General features: G+C 32.2%; 1 protein-coding gene across 1 annotated transcript in view; it reads right to left on the bottom strand.

Moving 5' to 3' along the window:
• MMRN1 (multimerin 1) overlaps positions 1–14093 on the bottom strand; it is a 59375-nt gene that overhangs the window by 34048 nt on the left and 11234 nt on the right. The window contains exons 2-3 of the mRNA XM_015138794.3: positions 10911–11030; positions 7941–8047 (exon numbers count right to left, since the gene is read on the bottom strand). Coding sequence (XP_014994280.3) covers positions 7941–8047; positions 10911–11030 — 227 coding nt within the window. The remainder of the gene's footprint in view (positions 1–7940; positions 8048–10910; positions 11031–14093) is intronic.

Below are 14093 nucleotides of genomic sequence, written 5' to 3'. Positions count from 1 at the left end.
ATGAACTGTTTATCATTACTTATGATTTATGTATTTGTTAGAACTTCCAAATCTTTTGGTGCTCAATTTATTTTACTTATTAGTATGTGCTAATTGTTCTAAATGCATAGTTATTTGATAATTATAGTCCAGAAGTTTATAGTAAATTATTGAAGACACTGAAAAAGAAACAAAAGTTTAACCAAATTTTAAAAGCATTTGTTTCAGGTATAATGAGTATGAATTTTTTGAATCTGAGAATAAAACAAAAATTGTATCACTTAGGAACCTAGTCGTAAATTAGGTAATGATACTGTGCCAAACTCAGTTAGTCTGGAACATCTTTTAATATGTACAACATCTAAATAATACCAAATAATTATAAAAAATAAATTCAATATTAAATAAATAAGCTACATTTCTGGAATGAAAATCAACTTGATTTTCAATATTAGTAGATTATTTTTTCTTGCTAGGTAAATGTTAGATTCAAACAATCATACAAATTTGTATAATAAAGAGATAAAATTGCTAGACTCATTTTTCATCATAATGACATTTACCCATTATGTTAAACATCATTTGCAACCATGAATCATGAAGAAGAAAATATTAAAGAATGTTATGAAATTAGTCTCATGAAATAAGTATTCTTAATAATAAAATTTTTCAATGAAATCAATTGAAGTAAAAAACTTAAAAAATACTTTATCAGATGTTAATAAAGTGCCCATAAAATAAATAAAATATTTAGAAAAAAATCAGAATTTTAAATTATTTCTTTTTTAAAATAATAAGAGAATTAAAAATAATAGAGCATTTTAGAAAATAAAAATATTATAGAACATACCTAATATAATAATTCTGATCTAGGAATATCATTACAAATCAGTTTTATGATACTGCTTTTTGTAAGACAACTTCTTAGAAAACTTAAAAGTCAACTTGAAAAAATATAAAAGTATTATTAATGAAACTTGAACTCTTTCATATACAAGTATTTTCATAATTTTACTAAAATGTAAAAATCAAGAATTTTAAAGCAGTCAATTTTTTTAATCTCAGTAAATCAGAAGGAAAAGCATCTTTAATACTACATTAGTAATGTAGTAATACATATGAACACTCGAGAAAGGAATTTTCCACGAAATTTGTGTATGTGAAAATTTAATTTTTTAGATAGGTGAAGCCAGTGCAATAATAGTGAAAAAGTAAACCAGGAATTCCAGGCAAAATTTTAGATAGACTTCTGTTATTTTTTTAAATTTTGGCACTCTAAGTTACTGTATTCAAATATTTCTGACTGAAAGTATAATGTGTTATCAAGTAAACACTTGAAATCTTTTCTAGATGAATTTCATATTTACTACTATATATCAAATAGGGAAGAGACAATAAAAATAGACTAGAGGGAGAGAGAAAGATAGAAAGACAGATGGAAAGCAAGAGTACATGCTAAAAATTAAAATAATAAAAATTAGAAGAATATTTGGACTTCAAAGATAGCCTGTGATACTACAGCTAAAAAGGCATTTTTTAAATTCTATCAAGCCCTATGAATTCAGTTTCGTATAAATTGTGAAATTTAACATTTGGAAAATAGACTTTTTAAAAAAAAGAAATGATTTTCAGAGACGACACACTAACAGAAATGCCAATCCTTTTTCAGCTTTACAAGAAAATTCCCCTTGTTAAACTGGAGACAATTTAAAAAACTGATCAAAGATAGTATAGATATAAAAATTTCATGTATTCTGTAAATATACATTTGAAACATATATATTCTATTTTAAATGAGCATATATTAATTGAAATCTATAGATGTATATATATACTATTTGAAACAAAAACTAGTAAAAGACCAATTATATAAGAAAAAAGTTTTCTAATAAATTGTTTGAAAATAAAATTTATGTGACAAAACTAAAAAAATGCAATAAATATTCTTTGATTTATGCTGCCAGATGAATTTGGCCTTATGACATTTACAAAGCTCTATAAACAAATAGGATATTTATATAAGAATTTTCATGATTTAGTTAATAGTAAAGATAGTAAACTTTCAAAAATACACACAGTATTCAAGTGCTGATAAAAATTGAATGCAATCACTTTTTATTCAGGAAAGCCCAACAGATAATTCAGCAGGAGGATAATTTAACTGATGTTAATAGAAATTACAAACTTATTGAGACCTCATGTCACCCAGTTTCTCTAAATCTGATGGGTAAGTCATTAAAGGAGGTTGAGAGGGTTCCCTATATTAAATTACCTCTCTGACCAGGACATCATTTAGCTGGTATCATCCATGGCAAAAGACCACACCAATATAATTTGTAGAAATCAATAAATTGCTTAGAAATTATTAGAATGACATGAGTGATTTTTGGTATGATTTATCTTACTTTCTTACTTGGTCTGTAGTTTTAGACTGTGTTATAGACAATGCTTTAATTTAAGAAAATAAAAAGTAATGCATTCTTAATTTTTGATTTATATACAATATTGACTGTGACTGCTGCCCCTTCCCACCAATCATCATAATCAAAAGGCAGATTGGTTTGGGTGCTCGTGATCCTGAAGTGGAGAGACCTCAATACAAATCACAAAAGCATTTTACACAGGATTTATTTCCGGGGTTCAAAATACTTTGGTAAAGCTTTATTATAAATAGTGACATGTTATTTTAAGTTGCATTTTATAATGGAATTTTAGTCAGTTCTTTTCATTTTACTTCTTACAAAGTATTACATGCTGCATATTTAATATGAAGATTATAATATAATGTTTTACTTAACATCCTTCAAGGACTGGGAAGAAAGGGCAAGGTCTCTCTCTCTCTCTCTCTCTCTCTCTCTCTCTCTCTCTCTCTCACACACACACACACACACACACACACACACACACACACACAAGGATGTGTGGGGGGGTATTTTAACTCTTCTAGGATCCTATTTGAGACTTCAGTAGGAGCACTTCATCAATGTATAGTTCCTTCTGTGTACCCAGTCTAGGAAAGATCCTGAATGCTCAAGAAGTAAAAATTTACCTAGGTGAGAGGTAAAGTGTCAAGAATAGAAAAGAGGCAAATGAAGAGCATCAAAGTTTAATTTTCTATTGACCTGAGGGTCAAAAGAATTTGAGATATATATCACTCATGTGATCTTGAAAAATGCTATTACATTAAAAAAGGGAATAGACAGTGATATGTGGGAGATAATCAATATATTGAAAATAGTAACCAAAAACATAAGAAAAAACTTTAAAATCAGTGACAAGAGGGAGAGGAGAGAGTAAATTAAAAAGTTGTCAGAAAGAAAAAAAACAGCAATTGAAAGAGATAAAAAAATAAACATATATAGAAGAATCAAGTAAAAATCTAGTTTTCCTGTACACTAAAATTTGATGATTCATTCCTCAGTATATGAAAATAATATATATAAAATGAGAGAAATTAAGCTTTTTTCATATTTTATAGTTTCAAGATCGCTAATTTGAAAGAAAATGTGATTATGAAGTATTTTATAGTATTAAATGCCAAAAATTAATGTAATTGCATGTGTATATGTGCATGTTCATAAAGCTTCCCATTTGCTCTTAGCAATATTGTTAAATCCTTTTTTTTTTTTTTTTAGAATCTAAGTGAGAAAACTGTACTCCTGAATAAAAGAAACAACTATTAAGCATCACACAAAGATCCTTGAGATCCAATTGTCACATGAATCTCTTTGCTCGGGAATTCATTAGATGGAGTCCCTGCCAAGGCTGTTGAAAACTTGAAATGCCTGTTTTACAAATTCAATAGTTTATGTTATCTTTCCCTACTTCTGTTTGTTGACTGGAGTTCAATACTTCCATTCATCCCAATTTATTACACGGGATTTAACCAGCCACAGCAAAGAGCTGATAGGATCTCTGACAGTGGAGTCAGTTACTCTCCTGTGATAAAGAGCCTCGTTGATTGATGCTCTTTTGTTTTTTCATTTAGCAATCTTTCTGTCTCCCCAAATGTATTCTCTACCACAAGGACTGCCACAGATTCTAGGTTTTCCAAGCAATCTATCTTTCACTTGACACAGACCTTTGCTTTGTTCCTTACAGGACAGATTTCTAAGTTTCTTTTTCTTGTTCCCTTCTAAGCGATAAGCACAGGGACAGAGGACATTTATTTCAGTCAACTAAATTTGTAAAGATGTTTGTGCACTTCAGATTTTTTTTTAATGCAATATATTTTTTAAGTTGGATTCCTTTTTGCTTTTCTCCCAGCACAATTACTCTCTTTTTTTTCCCCTTGCAATGGAAGCCCTGACCTTGATGGATCAAGGACTTACAGAAGCAAGGTCTGCAAGTGTCTACAGTAGGAGCAACAGCTTCCTTATTAGATCCTTTTTTTTTTTTTTAATTAGATGGGGTTTATTTGCATTATTTTGTTGTTGTTTTCCTTCCAGGCCTTTGAACCATATGGAGGAAGTCATTAATGGCAACTCAGTAATGAGAATGTTTGCTCTATCCCACTCAGAGCCAGAAAACCTTCCTGTGTGGCTTGAGGAGACAGATTTCCAGCTGATCCATCAATATCAGGTGAATACTGGCATGGTGAATGTTCGGTGTACATATTAAGCTTTACTGAGATTTACTAGTTAAATTGAAGTAGGCAGTTTGGTGCAACAACCACTTATGGTACACAGTGTTCTTCACTAAAGGCATCATCATTTTATTGTGAAAGATGCTTAGAGAAGGTAATGTTCTTTCTCAAAGAAGAAAACATTTGCTACTGCTGGGAAGAACTAGACATGCAAAACTACAGGGAATGCATTTTACAATCCTCCTGCTGGAGAAGCCCCATATTCAAATGTTAGTTACAGTAGCTCTTATATAATTTATTGCATGATTTCACAGCATTTGTAAAACCAAATATTTGTTATATATTCATAACATATGGTAGGGGCCAGTTTATTTCAGCACTTGTACATGCTCACATTTTGTCAGCATTCATAATATCTGTAGTACAAAACAGAATGTTATAAGATACCTTTTTCCTATAAAAGATCTGATGATTAAAGCCACTGTATTTTTAAAAACAGATTTGCAGACAAGTTTTCTTCATCCTCTGTAATCTAACATTATTTGTGTTTAAATCATTGCCCTTTGTGTCGTTAAAGTAAGTCACGCTTTCCTTGTCCCACTTCAGAATATTTTAGAGACATCTACTGGAAAAGAGCATTATTGCAAATTTTATAAAACAGGTTTAAGTGTATGTTACTGCTGACTTTTTGAAAAGTGTCTTGAATACCATATCACAAAATTAGGTCCTTTCTAAAGGCAAAACTCTTGTGCAAACTGTCTTTGATGACTCATTCCTCATTATGTACAAATATATATATTTGAAATGAGAAAATGACATAACAAATGTAAAACATATCAGAATTATTGCTTTGATGTTGGACTTAAAGCTCCTTTTTTCCCCATATAAGGTTCTATTCATTTAGATTTTTAAAATTGGTTTCCTTTTGATAATATGATGAATATTTTTACAAGGTAATCTAGAACTGTGGCTACCAGTATTTTGATTATCTTGAGTTGCAGCTGAAGTACATGTGTAGCAGATTAGCATATTGTGGAATAAAGAGAGAATCACCCATGGATTCTGAGTCACCACATCTCTTTCTAACAGTTTCGCAATGGATTTACATCCCCAAAGAAATAGAAAGAAGGGTATAAAAGAAAGAAATGGAAAGAAGGGTACAAAAGTGGAGGAGAAGCAGTAAAAAAGAGTACAGTTGCAAATAGCTCCAATTTATTCCTGAACTGGTGACATTTCTTGCATATTTACAAGATCTTCCTACTACAATTTGGTTAGCTATTAGAAGGGAAAATGTGCAAACAGCCCCCCAGGAGAGAAATAATGAAGGTTCAAGGGACAAAGGGACACAGTAGTTCATAATACAACCAGTGCATCAATTGCACTAATAGAAAATTCAGTCATTGAAAATACAACTGCACTAAAAGTGAAAAGTAGAAGGGTCAAAGTATAGTAGGTAGCAACAGGAGGTTCTTTTGGAATCAAAGCTATATTAGAGTTGGTTGTATGACAACATGACACAATATGCACATCTGCCATTGGAACATTATTCCCATTGTAGATTTCCTTAGAAAAGAGGCCTTTCAATAACAGCTTAATCAATCAGCAGATACCTGAATTATGAGTTGTTCCAATTACGCTGTTATGACAGAGGTAGTAATCGGAACTGTTCTGGGACACTTTTTGTCACTGGAAATCAATACAATGATTTGTAAATCTAGTATAAAACCTATCCACAGGTTACTTCCAATTAGGATATAAGGTGCCATTAGACAATCCCTAAACTACTTGAATTCATAAATATTTCATGTCATACTTTGAAAAATGAGAATGGCAGGACACAGTCTATATTTGAAGCTGTCGACTAGTCTTTGTTTCTTTTGTCTATATTTACAGGGATATTCTGGTGTTTTTTTCTTCCTACATGTGTGTAGTTCACCATAGTGATAAAGAATTGATTCCTAAGTATAAAAGGTTGAAACACGGAGCAACAACAATTCTCATCAACTAGAGTCCATGACATTGTTTCATCTGTAGACTTTTTCCCTTCCATGTGTCTACCAATAGGATGTGTAATAACATCCTAAATTTCTAGAAATGTGCTCTGCAAACAAACACTCGAATCACCAAGAAATAATGATGGAATTAATAATCTCATGATATCCTTCCTTGTAGAAGAAAATAAATACAGATTTCAGAAACAGAATTCTAAATACTATTCAGAACTTTTAACCATTCACCAACTCTAGACACAAATATGTTTTACCATTGTGAGTATATTCGTGTACTTCATGGAAATCAGAAATCAGGGCCATATTTGGGCCTTTTTAGAATATGCAAAATTCTTTATTTCCAAATATTTTCAGCATAGATTATATTTTATTTAAAAGTTTATTTTGCCTGGTTATAAATGCAGTACATATTCATTCTATAGTCTAAAAATAAATTGAATTTTTATAACATCTTCGAAATTCAGGCCAGACCCAGAATAAATAGCATTATGGTGAAATTTGCCTGCAGATTCTCATTGTATGGGCTAGTAAAACCATAAATAATATCCCTAACTAAAATGCAGGATTCCTAGAGCTTTTGTATTATAATTTGCTTTTTCTTAATGTGAGTCATAACGGTTTATTCACACTTATATTAATTTTTAATCACAGTCTCTTACACTGTTGATTGAATTCCCCACCACTGCTAATGGCCTTTCTTGTAATATTCATTCACTTAAAATATGTATGCTGATGCCATATTTTATTTTTCAAAGGAAACCTGTTTAAAGCCAAAAGCAAAATAATAGTCACATGGATATTAAGCCACAGCGGGTTACCATGTGTTTGATCAGCCTTGCCACCAGAAAGTCCTTAAAACCTCGGTTGAAAAAAAAATAGCTCCATTAGAATTTTGAAAAAGAGAGAATTATTCATGACATACTTTGTATGTCCTTTAATACTAAATTTCATTCATATGCACATTATTTCAAATAACTGAACTGGAACAAAATTAGAGAGTAGTCTTATTTTTAAATTGAGTCACTTCTAATAACACTTTATTTAAAAATTGAAAATTAGCATTCCTGATATTTTAATAAGGCATGCCTCTATAGCTTGTTGTTAAGAATAAGTAAGATCTTTCATCAGATTTCCATTTGCTCATCATATAACTCCAACATAAAAATGGGGGAAGAAATTAGAGACTAGCTTATGAGACTTCAGAGTGTTATAAAAGCTACCAAGTTAGAAAGCTTAGAAAGTTAACAGTCCTAGGAATTTGGCTACATGTTAATTTACCTTGGTTCAAAGGGGGAAATGCTATTCTTTTCTTCAATAGAATCAGTTTCTTATTGTTCAGAATTGTGATTACTAATATTAGAGTATACCTCTTAGCTGACATTTCGGCCCACTGTATCCAGGACAACACCTCCAATCCAACGAGGTGACAATTTTATGTTGCATCCTGTAGATAGGATTGGATATCTTCTGAGATCTAGAGAGTTGAGCAGTTGGGGGGAAATCAATTATTTGTTTCACATTAAATTATCAGTTGGAATAATAAATGTAAAGTTTTTGGGGAAATGCCTACAATACAACAAGCATTTATTTAGTATTAGCTGTTATAATCATAATATTCATCATCAATATTATTGCCTAACTTAGGTTTCTTTCAATACATTACAAAAAGCAGTAGTAGTTACGGTATTTGGTATTTTAAATTGATAGCTGTCATTGACTTTCTAAAGATATTATAGCTTTTCTCTTGATAATACTTTTCGCTAAATCAATGTTAAAACATATTTTATTACAATTTTAAAGTTATATGGAGATAATTTATTCTACTTCATATTATTTCCTATATTGTTATAATTAAAAAGATCTATATTTCCTCCAGATCAGTATCAAACAACTTGAAACAACTGGATATTCGTGATCTAATTCAAATTTTGATAACCACTATCATTTTCCCATTGAAATTTTATCATCGAAGTTTTGAAATTATACTACCTACTATTTTTGTCATATAGTATTTCTCTGAGAGAGACAGAGAAGGACAGAGAGAGAGAAGGGATGTAATATGAGGAACTTTTATTTCTAAGATGAAACCATAAAACAGCAGAAGAGAAATAAGGAAACTATAGCAGTTCAACCCAACAATCAACATAATTAGTGAATGCTACTAAATTGTGAGCTCCGTGTGTGTAAATGTAAGTCATAAGTGCAATTTGGCCATATTAGTCTTACCCATGTGACTTTAATATTTAGTTGCTATTTATCAAATGGGTCTGTAAAATGGGCACATACTATCTTGCTTAATTTTCATATTAGTTTATGATGAAGGCATTATTATTATCCTGATTTGCTGATGAGGAACCAAAAGAACAGAGAGATGAAATAACTGGCTCAAAGTCCCATATCTAAAAGGGGTAGAGCTGTGATTTTTAGCCCATGACATGTGGGCTAGCCTCCAATGTTATTATCCTGGAGTTTGCCACGTACAACTATATGGAGACAACAGTCATCCACATGGGTAAACCCTGAACATGTGGAACAGTAACATTATAATAGACTGGCCTTTAGGGACTTGGGTTTCAGTTTCTGCTATAACGTGACAGGTAACCGAGTATGTCTGAGGCTATTTGTCAGTTGCAAAATGAGCTACAAGATCCTTTCCATTTGTGAAAGCATGCTAATCATTTACCCTCATTTATTTCACTAAATCTTTCTGTCTAGTGAAATATCATCTGCAATCCCATAGTTAAAGCTAAGTAGGAAGTAAAGCAATTTGGAAAGGGACTCTATATGGAGTTTGTAAGGATGGGCTCAAGCAGTTAGTTGAACTATTGTTGGGGTCAATATTCCTGCTTTGGCAAATTGAGTATCTGTTGCATGTAGCTCAGACATAATAAAAGAAAAGGTAGCAATTATAACATAAGTATTAAAATAGCGAATGAATGGACCCACTCAGAAGGCATAAAAAAAATAAGATTTGAGAATAAAAATAAATACTTCTGGTTTGTTTGAATAAAAGAAAAAATAAATAAAAAGAGCTCACCTTGAATCCAGAAAGGCAGTATGCTAGAGACTACTGTGGTCAAGTTTTCATTACTAAAGAATTAGCAATGCATTCTTTGTGTCTCATATTGGCAAGGAAATTGTCACAAAGGGAGTAAGGGGTGAAAATAGAAATAGAGTTCAGCTCTCCCAAATCCCTAAGATGTGCTTAGCTCTCTGGACCATGAACCTTAGCTATTCCTCAAAGGACTAAGAAGCACCTTGATTTTATGTATCCTTATTGTGCACTGTTCCAGATTGCCATGTGTCAGATTCATTGCCTGAGTTATTTGTATGACAATTTGCATAACATTAGCCATCATGGCCTGAATAACAATTTGAGTTTTTATTGCAGGCTCTTTGGAAACACCCCTAGCTGAGCTACTGTGACTACATGAATTCAGAGAATTTATCAATTACTCAGCCCCATCTTTTAGGACAACAACATAGATTTTTTTTTTTTTTTTTTTTTTGAGACGGAGTCTCGCGCTGTTGCCCAGGCTGGAGTGCAGTGGCCGGATCTCAGCTCACTGCAAGCTCCGCCTCCCGGGTTTACGCCATTCTCCTGCCTCAGCCTCCAGAGTAGCTGGGACTACAGGCACCCACCACCTCGCCTGGCTATTTTTTTGTATTTTTTAGTAGAGACGGGGTTTCACTGTGTTAGCCAGGATGGTCTCGATCTCCTGACCTAGTGATCCGCCCATCTCGGCCTCCCAAAGTGCTGGGATTACAGGCTTGAGCCACCGCGCCCGGCCTTTTTTTTTTTTTTTTTTTTTTTAATGATAATCAAATGACATGGCTAATTACAATAGATACAAGAAGAAAAGCTTCACTTAGCTGCTTTACCATGCATAATTGTAACTAGAAGCACTTCTAATTTTAGAATATGAACCAAGTTATAAACTTGTCTCTGACCTGGCATGAAGAGAAAATAATAAATCTTCAAAATTGTGCATGAAATTCATAAGCAATTAAAGGACAGGATTGTTGACCTGATATAGAGTAAAAGTAATAGTGATAGTAAAAATAGAAATAAGCATGAGAATTAACATTTATTGAATGCTTACAAGGCACAAGGCACTAGGCTAAATATATTATTGCATGATCTCAAATGATTCTAAAAATGACCATATGAGGCAAACATTATTAGTGTCTACATTTTCACTTACTGAAGCATAATGCGACGACCATCCCCTGACCCTACTATGTATTATGTACCTCGGATGACTAACATTATATATTCCCAGCTACAATTTATTATGGTGCAAAATCAGTGGCTATTTTCAAGAAATATTACATACCTCTGAGGACAGGATCCACCGGTCCAGCCACAAGGTCCTCTCCCACCTGGTACATAAGTGACCTGGTTGTCCAATATCACTGTAGGAGATAACCTGGTGTGTACATAAGCACACCAATTCCTAAGGAAGATCATAATTGTTAGGGAAAAAAACTGTTGTCAAAAAGAATTATTTTCATCAAAATTATTTTCACAGACAAACGTCTATTTTTGCCATACTATAGATCAGAAACTTTGTAAGATTGCTATTTAGCTTTAAAATATTTAAATATAAGAGAAAATAACTTATTACTGCATTGCTGTACTCAGGAATTATAAGGAAACACTAACAAGAACAAAATAAAGAAAAGAATAAATCAAAGCTAAAATGAGAAACCTGCAGAGTATAGCTATAAGATAAATCAAAATGCAAGAATGCTCTTGTAGCAAGTATTAATATTAGTACTGAGATTAAAAAACTCAGATCCGGGTCCATCACTTTAAAATATGTGCAGTAAAGCGTAAGTAAATAAGTAAATAAATGGTTTAAAAATCAAAAAAGAGGAGAAAGAACTGTTATTAGCTGTAGTGGATATGATTGTAACCGAACAAAATACAAAATGGTCTAGATGCAGATTATTATAATTAAAAAGAGAATTCAGCAATGTAATTAAATATAAATGTTTATGAGTTAATACAAGATTAATTTATATTAATTCAATCACAAAGTTAAGATCAGTTACATTTCTCTGTACCAACAACAAATTCAAAAAGACACTATTAACAATAGCAAAAAATAACAAGAATAATGTACCTAAGAATAAATTCAGCAAAAGAAGTGTTAGATTTAATATGTAAAAATTTTAAACTTTATTGAAAAACTTTAAAGAAAAAGCCAATGGATCATGTTAATTAATGGGAAACCCAATGCACATATGTCAATTTTCCTGAAATTAATCTCCAAATTCTATGCATTTTCACAACAAATCTTAGCTTGAGATAAGGAGTTAAATGAGCTTATTCTATAATTTTTCATATAAAACACTAAAAACATAAATTTCAGAGAATTTTGTCCCTGGCTATATAAACTATCAGATTTACCTTTTTATGGAAAAAATTATAAATCTGGACAAGATGTATAAAGCAACAGTTTTCAGATGTTGGGCAGTAGACAATGCAGTGATATGATGCTTGAGGGAAAATATGTGATGTTAGCTCCACATTCAATCTAGTTTTGTGCCTGGGAACAATTTTCAAACTGCATCACAGAAGGATGGATTCCAGAAAAGACACCAAGTAGAGAAAATAGAGATCTGAGTTTGGGGATACTAGGGTGGTTAAAAAGTGTGGCAAAGATTAATAAAATGAGGGGGACAGAGAGAAATATCATTTTAAAAGTCAATATAGGGGTGCCCTTGAATCTTGGACTGAATACTATTTTGTGCTTGCAAACAATAAAATCCAGACACTGATAACATAGCATCCACAGTGCCCAGCATGAAAAGCAAACAAAATGAAATATGAGAAAAAGCAGCAAAATAGGACGAGTATATGGAGTAAAAATCCAGTAAATAGAAAAAAAAACAAAACAAAACAAGGGTGACATAGATGTTGGAATTAGCAACCCATGACTTTAAAACAATTAACCATTAAATAGAATGAGAAGTATATAACATATGAATTAAAAATGGACTGGATGTGCCTAACTGAAGTCTGGACACTTTGGAAAGTAAGACCAATAAACTCGAAGACAAGGAATAGAAACCGGCCAAACTGAAGTACAGAGAAAAAATTCAAAAACATAAATGAGCAAAACTGAAGTGGTTCTAAGATCGGCCTGAATAAACATGTGAAGAAAAAAAAGGAAAGTTTTCTAAATGTGTTTAAAAAAAAAAAAAAAAATCAACCCTCATATCTAAGAAGCTCAATGAATTCCAGGAGGATAAACACATAGTAAAACCCCGCTTAAGTACATCATACACAAATTCCAGAAAACAACACATAAAAAGAAAAAAAAAGATATGTTAATTGCTTGCTTTAATCATTCCACATTGTCATTCATCTAAGGCAGATAAATTGAGCTCCATAGAACTTATTGTGTTCTTTTGAATGCGATGTTTAAAATTTCAGGCGCCTCAAAGAAGTAAGAAAACACGCTGGCACATGTTGTTAAATCACTGGTAACAACTGAGGCAAAAATAATGTAAAACAAAGAACTGGAAAAAGTAAGAAATAAAAATAAAACGATTTGAAATTGAGATGACCACAATAAAGGGATCTTTAAAAAATTAACTAGATTCCTCATGCAAATGCAATGAAGATCCTAATTACCGAGACTGACTAACTTCAACAGAAGCACAATTAAATTGTCACATGAACATTCTCTGAATGACTGTGGAGGAGGGAGTGTGGGGCAGAAACAACACAAGGATCGCCATCACTGCATGCTCAGGGCTTTGAAAAGAAAAAATATATTAATTCCCTGTGAGGCAAAATGATAGTGTCACCTGGCAGAGGCCTTTTCAAATCCTAAATATTAAAACAATCTCATGACTAAAATAGTTGAGGAGGCAAAGAAGCAGATCAGCAGACTGCTCATGGCCCAGCAATCTTTGATCCAGTATAAATTGGAAGAACAATCCACAGCAAAAGAGCCCCTGGTGTGACTTGTAATTAGGTTTACGCTACCAACGAAATAAGCTCATTAAGGGATGTTAAAAATGTAAATATAATTTTAAAACCAAATTATCTGAAAATGTAGGTTTAAAAACAGAAAATTAAGCATGGCAAAATGGTGATGGGCAGTTTAAAGGAAAATGCAATGAGCCCAGACAAGCATTTTGCTTAAACCTAGTAATCCTTTGTACCTTTGTACACCATAGACAGATTATGGTGGATGGTGAGCAGTTACTTTGAAGTATTTAGTTTTCCAGGGGGTCATAACCCTCCATCCAGCAGACCACATTTGGGATTCTCTTTCAGGGTAATAACTCTGTTGCTTTTGTGCAGCAACATGTACTGAAAAAAAGCTTGTATTGATTCTTTGGATTTTTCAAGTTAATAGGTAAAAGGTTTGTTCTAGGGAAAAGCAGACATCTTTGGTTATGAGCAAAGGCCTAGCTTGTTGAACATATAAAATAGAGAGGGGAAAGGATTCTATTATGATTCATAAAACTCAAAGACTTGTGGATAATGAACTAAGAGA

This window comes from Macaca mulatta, chromosome 5 (genome assembly GCF_049350105.2).
Source record: "Macaca mulatta isolate MMU2019108-1 chromosome 5, T2T-MMU8v2.0, whole genome shotgun sequence".
Taxonomy (NCBI): Eukaryota; Metazoa; Chordata; class Mammalia; order Primates; family Cercopithecidae; genus Macaca; species Macaca mulatta.
The sequence above is the reverse complement of the archived record's forward strand: the minus strand, read 5'-3'. Positions and strand labels throughout refer to the sequence as shown.